At 35.8% G+C, this 9575-nt stretch overlaps 1 protein-coding gene across 1 annotated transcript; it reads right to left on the bottom strand.

Annotated features, from left to right (window-relative positions):
- Positions 1–1455: 1455 nt before the first annotated feature.
- LOC142625630 (ubiquitin carboxyl-terminal hydrolase 2) lies at positions 1456–9227 on the bottom strand. The gene is made up of 3 exons (XM_075799294.1): positions 9089–9227; positions 5808–8593; positions 1456–1983 (listed from the first exon to the last, which is right to left on the bottom strand). The coding sequence occupies exons 2-3, from the start codon at positions 8585–8587 to the stop codon at positions 1746–1748; spliced, it is 3018 nt and encodes a 1005-aa protein (XP_075655409.1). The 5' UTR covers positions 8588–8593; positions 9089–9227; the 3' UTR covers positions 1456–1745.
- Positions 9228–9575: the final 348 nt, after the last annotated feature.

Here is a 9575-nt window from a genome sequence, read left to right as displayed (position 1 = left end):
CGTCTTTGCGTCTTTGCGCCTTAGGGTTTTGTAACCAAGTGTTTCTTGATCTTCATTGTTGATGAAGTGAAGCATTTTGTAGCCAACATTCCTCTTCCTCAAGTTGGTGAGTAAGTCACATACTAGGATTCATGCAAAGGTGTTAGTCACGTACTGGGATCCATGCATCAAAGGGTAGCGTACATATATTGAAGAGTTTAGAGGTTCTAAATTGGTAGAAAGTTTCTACTGTAAGTTCATCTACGGGGATTGCAGAGTCTAGGGACAAAGGTTTTGTACTAAATCTGAAACTTCTCTTTACTATAGTGAATTGCTTTTTGGGAAGGTTTCCCCCTAAGTTTTTCACTGTGAAACTAGTTTGTTTCATTGATTTTCCTAGATCATCATATCTTTTCTTATTTACTTTTCCGCTGCATATGATATTGACATGATATTGATGTTTGTTTGTTTTAACAAAATTTATTCATAATAAATCTAATTAGCAACTTGGGTTTAAAACTTGTTAATTCAATCAACCGGGAGTCTAAATTTCCCAACACTATTAACGTAAAACGAAAGCGTGATAGGGGGCTACTCTAGCTTAACAAAACACTTAAATGCAAAATGAGTTCCTTGAATCCATAAGAAAAAAATTAGAATGCACCAAAAAGAAATGTAAAAACATCTTAAAAAATTTTACTAATAAAATTTTGAACTTTCAATGTTCATTTTACATATCATAGACCTATTAAATGGCTCTTGAAAACTTATTTTTCAAGTAAAGATATATAAAGAGTACCCTCTTTTGATAGGATCTAGGATCTCTCTATATGTAAGTAAGCTCCTTAAAGCTAAAGGGATAAATGAATAAGTCACTTACAACTATGTGGGTCATGATTCCAATCTTAGGCCTAAATGGACCATAATAGATTGGTGACAAACCGTTAATGTACTCAAAACCCATCATAGGCAATAGCACGAATTATGAGTTGGTGGGATAAACTCAAATAATGCTCATTTTAGCTCATATTAGTCATTTTAGCAATTTAATACCACCGATAGTAATGCTCTTAGGCATGCATATAAATATAAAATATAAATATAAATATAAATTTTAATTTTAATTTTATTTATTTATTTATTTTGTTGGGAGGCTGAATTAGCCGAAAAATTAAGAGACACTTCAAAATTCAGTTGTAGGTTAATGCACCACTGCACCAGTTAGTTCTTAGTGGTAAGAATGGGGCACAACAATCCTAGGCTTTGCATCAACATTTTTACCAGGCAGGGCTGAGATATCACATACCTGAACTTTCGAAGCTCATATTAGCCAAGCTTTCAAAATCAATAATAATAACAATACAAACTAAAAGGAATGGATATGCACAAACATATTATTTGCAGAGATGAGATGGCACATTTTATGATCTTTGGCTGAAGGAATTCCTGTTAATGAAATAATAATTGAATAGTCTCTGGACAAGTAATTCATCTGGGCATCTTTTCTTTTCTTTTCTTTTTTTTGAATGTAAAATCATTAATTCATGCAGATCCCAGGGCGATGATAATATGTGAAGATATACATCTTACAACTCATGACATGTCAAAAAAATGGGTATCATCAAGCTATAAAGGGTAATTTGATGTTGTACACTCACCTGAACTCTCTCACTTCCTCTCTTCAATTGGGGGTGGGGGTGCTGAAGCCAAACCCCCAAATTGTATCTGAGAAAACTTAATATGTATGGAAATTAAGTAGATCTATCTCAAATCTTTTCATAGAATAAGATGTAGGCCTCACGACGAAGAACTTCATCCAGTGAAGCCTCACGCACATCCGCATCACTAGCATGATACCATATAGAACCGCTTTTTTCTTTCTCAGTCTTTCCTCTGCTCTTCTCACTTGCTCGCACATATGAAACATAGTGTCCCCCTCTCATGGTACCCAAATGCTCCACTATCCCAAGTAGGCGGTAATGATACTTCTCTTCTTCTATGGACCTAAAAATGTTCAGGAAAAAAAAAACATATTTTGAGCTCTCCATAAGCACAATCACTTATCACACACCAGTCAATAAAGGTATTATATTACTCATGTATTTGAGATAAAAATTGAACATGGTAAAAACTGATTGAGATAAAATGCTCTTCATGTTGACCTCTGTATTTGAGACTTAACTACAATAACAAAACTTAAAACCAATAAATAGGAGCCACCAAGCAGCTGTTGCATTAAAAGAATGAAGCCTAAATTGCATCCTACAACAAAAACAAACCTCAACTTCTCTATAAAAAATTCAATATATTTCTGACTTATAAGTTACAAAAGATAAATTCATAAGCAAAAGACTACTCCATGAATAATAATCAGCTGTGCATGTTATGCATTAAACATACATTAAGTGACTCACCTAAGCAATCAAAAACGTATTTAAATGACTATAATTGGAATATTATAGAAAAGTACAGAAGGATTTAACTACCATAATTTTGTCATTAGATGGGAACCAGCCAAAACAAACTACAGACAAATGCAACAGGCAAACATCTGGAGCCCAAGAACTGAAAAACCGGGCTCTAATAGCATGTTAAAGCATCCGACTCAAAATGATTAGCTATTAGGTAAAAATGCCTAACCAGTACAGAAACCATAACCAAACCTGCACTAAACAAATAAACTACTACTCTCTTAAATATCAGGACAAGATGGTAATGTCCTTGACACACTTTCTTTTTAACATGGATTTGTCCTAATAAATTATTACAATTCGCAACCTCCTTTAGGGTGACCTAAAGTGGACTCCCATTTATTTTCAGAATGCCACTTTCCAAAACTAAATATTTGACACTCATGTTATTTGAATTTTTAAGTGATACAGCTCACTAAAATCAGAATCATAACACTTGTGTATGGTCTAATTTAAAATAGCAAAAATATAATTTTTGCTATAGATATTCTTTTCCATTTTTAATAAACGAAGCCTAGACATGGGAAAAATAAAATAAAATGGAAGGAACTAAACCATATCTAGGATAATCTCATTTCCTTCAAATAACAAGTGAAGAAACTGTGCAAAAAAAGTCACTGTTCAAGTCAACTTGATTACAACAGAAAAGCTTTTCCCAATTGTCCAATAAGGCACAAAGACAATTGTATAAAAACACGGTAAAGCTGTAAAAGATTTATTGTCTATTTGCTTGTGACTCTTATCAACCATATAAACAATAACTAGAGGAGTGATAGCTTCGTAGGTAAAAATCCTGTCTTCATCTAATCTTAGGACTAATCCTGTCTTCAAGTGGAAAATTTTTCATATTTTCTTTTTCACAGGGGGAAACAGTCAATCGAAAGAAATCAAAAGGGAAGCTAGCTTACAACATCTAATCAAAATAGACTTCTTTTTTTGTCATAGCATGTTACACATGCACCCAATGGGTCTTGAATCCACAACCCCACTCTCCTCCGGAGCTGCAGGTTGATCTAGAGCACATTGGCAAAAATACACATAATTGATATGCCAAATACAATAATGTCTACCCTAATCTTCAGTTATTGAAACCACAAGAATAATCTGAGGAAAAACACCCACATCTAAATTTATAATGCTATAATAATTTGAAAGAGTTTAAACAAAAACCATTAATCCCACTGAAACCTTAATCAATTTTCTAAGCATCAACAGATCACAGATACAAAGAAATAGAAGCAAAACAAAGCATGTATGCTCAAACAAAATAGTGGCTTTGGACCACTACATGAATATCAAACTGTAGTTTTAATGCATAAAAATAGAATGCGGACAAGCAATAAATTAAGCACTACTAGTGCCCATTTCCTAAGAATGACTATTTAGTGAGTACGATATCACATAAGATAGCTAATGAGTTCTAGTTCAAATGGCACTTTCTTCTCACATAAGAATGGGCAGAGGGTGAGATTGTGATTCAAAAATCCACTTGAATGCATATATGACTTACAAATAACAAACAAAGATACCACATAAGATAAATTCTTCTTTTTTTCTTCTTTTTTGTGTATACGTGTGTGAACAGCTACATGAGGTAAACTTATAACAATAGATAATCTCATGAAAAGGATAATAATTATTGTGGTGATGTGACATGAGAAAATCTCATAAAAGAGTCCATTAAACATTCTTTAGTCACACGAGATTTGAGGTCATTAATATTTCCAGTCTTTGGATTCAGTTTGACACCTAAAAAAGGTTGTTTAAGTGTTTCTTTGTTAGAATGATGTCTCACTCTGCATAATGTGGATTAATTGGCGCAAATGAAATCAATGCACCTTGAAGGGAGTGGAGCTTTCTACAAGCATGCTAAAATCTTTGTTCATGAGATTTCTGTGTTAATATATGACTGCAGTGGGCAGCCCTCCATATTGGACTTTCTTCATCATTTAACAATAGTAGTGTATAGGAGGACCTCTTGTATACAACCTGTTCACTTGAGGACACTCTTCATCTATTACCAGCTTATTAATTCCATATCAGGCATAAACACACAAACTGAAGTTAAAAAAAATTAAAAAAAAAAATTAAAAAAAGGTTTTCTAACTCACTTGGGGGATCCAATTATAATGTTTGTTCCCCTAGATTGCTTCAGAGCATAATGACATAATTTATACGTTGTTAGATACTTAAGCTATATGTCTTGCAAATAATCCCCACAATTGACAGCTACTTCACCATCACTATGTGTCTCATGTGTCTTAGCACTGACTGCAGTTAAATATAAAATTAGGCAGGAGCAAACACACACGCATACACAGGAAAAATCAATTGCCCAGCCTTCAAGAAACTGATATGAGGCCAACCTTTAAATTCATAGTAGAGAGGTGATGAGGTTTATATAGAGTTACTAGCCCATTGGGTTATTATGTCTTATCAGTATGGCATTCATCCACAAACAAACTGTTGATCTGTCTTTTAATGACTTTCTTAATCTTTTAGTACTAAGAGGTTTACATAAAGAGTTACTAGCCTATTAGGTCTATTTATCTGCCAGCATGGCTTCATCCATAAACAAAGTGTTGACTGCCTTACGATGACTTTCTTAATCTTTTAATAAGATTGCAAAAATTGTAGCCAACCTAGCAGGCTTTCAGCACAAAGAGTTCCTTTTGCCATCCCTACATCTTCTACATTTTCTTAGTATTTCAGTTTGATGGATAATATTAAACTTTGAAGTACAAATGCATTTGGTTACCAGTAGGTAAAGTTCCTTATGTTTGACTCGAATAGTTCTTAATTTTGGATATCAAATATAAAAATAAAAAACAAATAAAGGAAGGCTAACTCAATACAGTCATAATACTTCCACAAAGCCTCATCCTGGCTCCAAATTTTGGTTAATGTTTCTAAAACTAGAATATTATAGCAATCATCATAAAGAAGCAAGAATACTGTACATAGTTAAAACTTAAAGAGACAGGGTTCCATATCTACCAGGGAATCTCTTACGTGCCCAGCCAAGTTATAATTGCAAGGAATGGGCTTGCTGACTTGCTGTGGCAGTCTCACTAATGAAGATAAGCACCAATTGATTGAGATATATGTTAAAAATAAGGAAGTTGAAAATATATGCGACAAGACAATAAACAAAAACATTTAATCTGCACCAGAAAAGTGAATGAGTGACCCCAAAAAATTCTTGATTAAGTTACAAGTTCTTTTGTAAATGCAGGATAATACAGCTTTAGAGAAGGTGTCTCAGTAAAACACAATACAGAACATGATGAAAAGAAGCAATGCAACAACGGAATTTGACAATCCAAAATGAGCATCAAGATTAGATTGGAGGAGTACCTGGGATCCATATATGGTCCAAGATCAACTGTTTCTCTGAAACTGACATGGCCATTCAATTTACTTAATCGACCACGAGCATCTTGGCTAAACCTTTTAAGATGAATGGTGAGAATCGGCGGGGCCTTGTAAATAAGGACCCTTTTGGTTGCATCCCTCTTCACCTTCACACTCTTGGAATCTGTCTCCTCATCCTCACTTCCCTCTAATTCACAGTTCCCAGCCAACAACTGGGATTCATTTTGCTGGACTTTACCGGTGGTGTATTCTGTACTACAGGAATCAGTGACTTGACCAAAGAAATTTTCTTGACTGCAAGTTTTATAGCAACCTGGAGAGCATGATTGCTCTGGAAGTGCATCTTTTTTCTCACCTGTTCCATCTTCCAACTGAGAAACAACTGGATTCAGCTCACCTGTTTGACCATTTTCAGTTATCAAGCAATCCATTTTTTCTTTATACGAAACAATGCTTTCACCACTACTGTTAAGAGAAGCATCACGTTTGATATCTCCATTATTTGGATTTTCAACTTCAGCAGGACTGGATAAGTCCTTATCTAAATGCAGGTGCTCCTTGTGGCTTCCAGTTTCATTTTCATTCATCAAAATTGTTGACTTGGATTTTTCCTGTACCTTTGGTTTCAACCTCTGGTGTCGTAGCATTTTTGTACAATTCTCACAATGCCAAGCATTTTCATCAGAAAGAAGCTCTGGTTTTATGAAATGAGCCAAACAACTCTCTATGGTTACTGGAGAATCCGTATTATCAACTTCATCTGGGTCTGACTCACTGCTGTTTCCTGCCACAAAACCAGTTTCTGCTACCCCATTACCTAAAGCGGGGCCTATGATGGGCCCCACAGCAACCTCAGGCTCATTGAACATATCACCAAAGCCATCAAAGTCCAATTCCTCTTGTCCACAGCCCACGACTGGTGAGGAGGCCTCAGCTCCTCCTTTCATAATCTCCCCAGTAGTGAATGTTTCTTCTTTATATGGAAGCAATAGTACTTCATTACCTTGAACCTGTAAGGGGAGCTCATTGTCGCAATAATTTTCTGAAGAATCTGGTTTTGAATTTGGCGTTGTATCAAGTGAAAAAGTCTGACTGCTAGATTCAGAGCTACCCTGTAATGGTATGTCATTCAGATATACATCCTTGTTTTCTGCATCTTTAATTACTGAAATATCAACATTTTGTGATATCAAATCATGTTCATCCAATACAGTTCCTGGTTCAAGGTAATCCATCCATGTAAAATCTTCCAACTCAGCTGATGTTTGCCCTACAGCATTCTCAAAGACTTGCTCATTTTCAGATGTTTGAGCGGCTAACTCGTTCTGTGAAGCTGAACCCACTTCACCAGCCATAACAATAAGGTTACTGGAATCTGATGGTCTAGACTCGCATGAAGAAGCCATCATCTTTTCTTCAACAGGCTCAATGGACTGTGCTTTACAGGACATATCATTGCTGGCTGATGGGGTTGAAACACTTTGAGGTGGCAACAAAGTTGCAGCTTTAATAACTTTTGGCCGAGTCCTTCCACCTTTCTTGGGTGGCAGCTTGGTTTTCTTTGCTCTAGAGACTGGTTGGGACTTTTTGGATAGGGGTTTTTTGGTTGGAACTGGAAGGGAGAGATCTAAAAAAGGCTCATACACTGTTGAAGAATGCCCACATTCAACACAACAAACAGTACTAGATATTTGGCCCCCAAATACAGCATCCACAAAAGTACCTGGATTTGATGAAATTTCATCTCCCTCTGAAGAATTACTCTGTTTTCTTGCACCCAACTCCTCAGTAGACAAACCATCAAGTAAGCAACGGAGCAATTCATGACTGTCATGCTGCTGATACCCCCTAAATTGGGGAGCCTTGGAACAGATGCAACCAAAAAATGATCTTGGATTCATCACATTTTTCAGTCCTCCCTCCGGTTTGGATTCAATAAAAAGCTTCTTTAAAGCAACAGTAAGAGGTCCAATAGAGGTATCCAAGTTGAAAAAATAGTCCCTCAATCTACACATAGCTAGAAGATTTTGCATTATTGAATTGAAGAAGCAAGTATTCCCAAGATTAACCAATCCTCTTACTACATAACCACCACCTCCGTCCAAATCACTTAATATGCTGCTTCCTGATTTAATTTCACTTGTTACACTGCCACCCCCAAACCAAACATCCTCAACATCTGCCGAGGACCCTTCTGAGGATCGCCCCTTTATCAACTTCACAACATTTGACAGGACATCTTTATGTTCATCATTCTCTTCCATCTTGTCCACTGGAACGAGAGCATTGCAAGGGAAGCACCAACAGAGTTGTGGTTTCTCAAAATGCATTACCAAAGGATGACGAGTCTGCCTAACATGCCGAACCGTGTGGCTTTGATGGCCTGTTGGGAGTCCAACTCCTCCACATGCATAATGCCCACATTCCAAACAAACCCACATGGCTCTGGAGTCAGATTTTGAATCAACTGCAGCCCCACCCTTCTTCTTCCCATGTTTGCCTTTTCCCTTAGTCCCCTTCCCATCAAACCTACAATCTTCGCACGTAATAGGTTCTGAAGATCCAATTTTAGCCGACAATTTAATCAAATCAACACTCTTGTCAAGATGGACACATGGTTTTCTCTCTTTCACTACTGAAATTCCTTCATCAACAGTCTTAGCATTTGGGTCGGAATCTTGGGTAACTGTTTTCGTCGAACGGGTTGCAACCCGTTTCTCTTTTACAGGAGTTCGGCTCTTCTTCTTGATTTTCTTCCCCATTAATCCCTAAAACCAATCCAACACTACCAATAAACTCTACCAGAATTTTTTTTTTTTTTAAATAAAAACAAAACAAAAATGAAAGCAATCACCACCAACAACCAACAAAAACGCAAAGAACAAGAACCACTCACTAAACATGTATTGGCCTAACAAACAACAAAGAAGAACATGAACATATACTGCTAATAATTAAACATAACAAAAAAAAAAAAAAAAAGACCCATCACAGATTTGTATTAATAGGAGCAACCGTTTCAACATAATCAATAACAGTGGAACAAAAAGCCAAACCCCCATTATATGCTAAAGCAAACCCATTAAGGATTCAGGTTCTTGGAGCGTAACCCAGATGATGGTTTGGATAATAAAAGTGTAGATAAGAGCTTCAGAGCAATCGTGTTAGGTGAAGCAAAAGCATACATATAAGCTAAAAATCATTTAAGGATTCAAAAAATGAAATAAATCAATAAATAGGAAAAAGAAATTACATAGATTTACCTGAAAACGAAAAAAAATTGCTAGAGAGAGAGGGTTGCAGTTGCAGGGAATTGAGGAGCCTTACATTTACATAGCAATAGCATGGGAGAGAAAAGGAAAAGTAAGGGTTTATTTATTAGGATCTAAAAAAAAAAAAAAATGTAACAAAGAGTGAGTGAGGTGTGCGCATTTTTAAGTTTTAAAAAGCACTTAGCACTACTCTTAAGTACTAGTTCTAGGAGCAGGATGAGCCTCTTTCATGAGTCTTATAATTAGAGTCTGTCACTCACAGCAAAAAGGTGGGGAATTAATTAATGAAGGTGAAAACTGTGGTAACTGGTAATAATTATAAATAAGATACACAAAAAACACACACTTTGCTGTGATAGGTTTTTCCAGGATTTTAGCTTTTTTATTAAAGATTAAAACTTAACAACAATTCTTTAATACTTTTATGGTTTTTCAATATATATATATATATATATATATATATAAAGGAACACACTTC

This window comes from Castanea sativa, chromosome 2, assembly GCF_040712315.1.
Source record: "Castanea sativa cultivar Marrone di Chiusa Pesio chromosome 2, ASM4071231v1".
Classification (NCBI taxonomy): Eukaryota; Viridiplantae; Streptophyta; class Magnoliopsida; order Fagales; family Fagaceae; genus Castanea; species Castanea sativa.
This window is presented reverse-complemented; position numbering and strand designations above follow the sequence as displayed.

Excerpts from the sequence above, each read along its gene's own strand:
- LOC142625630 (XM_075799294.1), bottom strand. The coding sequence starts at position 8,587 with ATGGGGAAGAAAATCAAGAAGAAGAGCCGAACTCCTGTAAAAGAGAAA. Across the intron at positions 1,984-5,807 it reads GGACCATATATGGATCCCAG|GTCCATAGAAGAAGAGAAGT; the intron begins GTACTCCTCCAA and ends GAACATTTTTAG.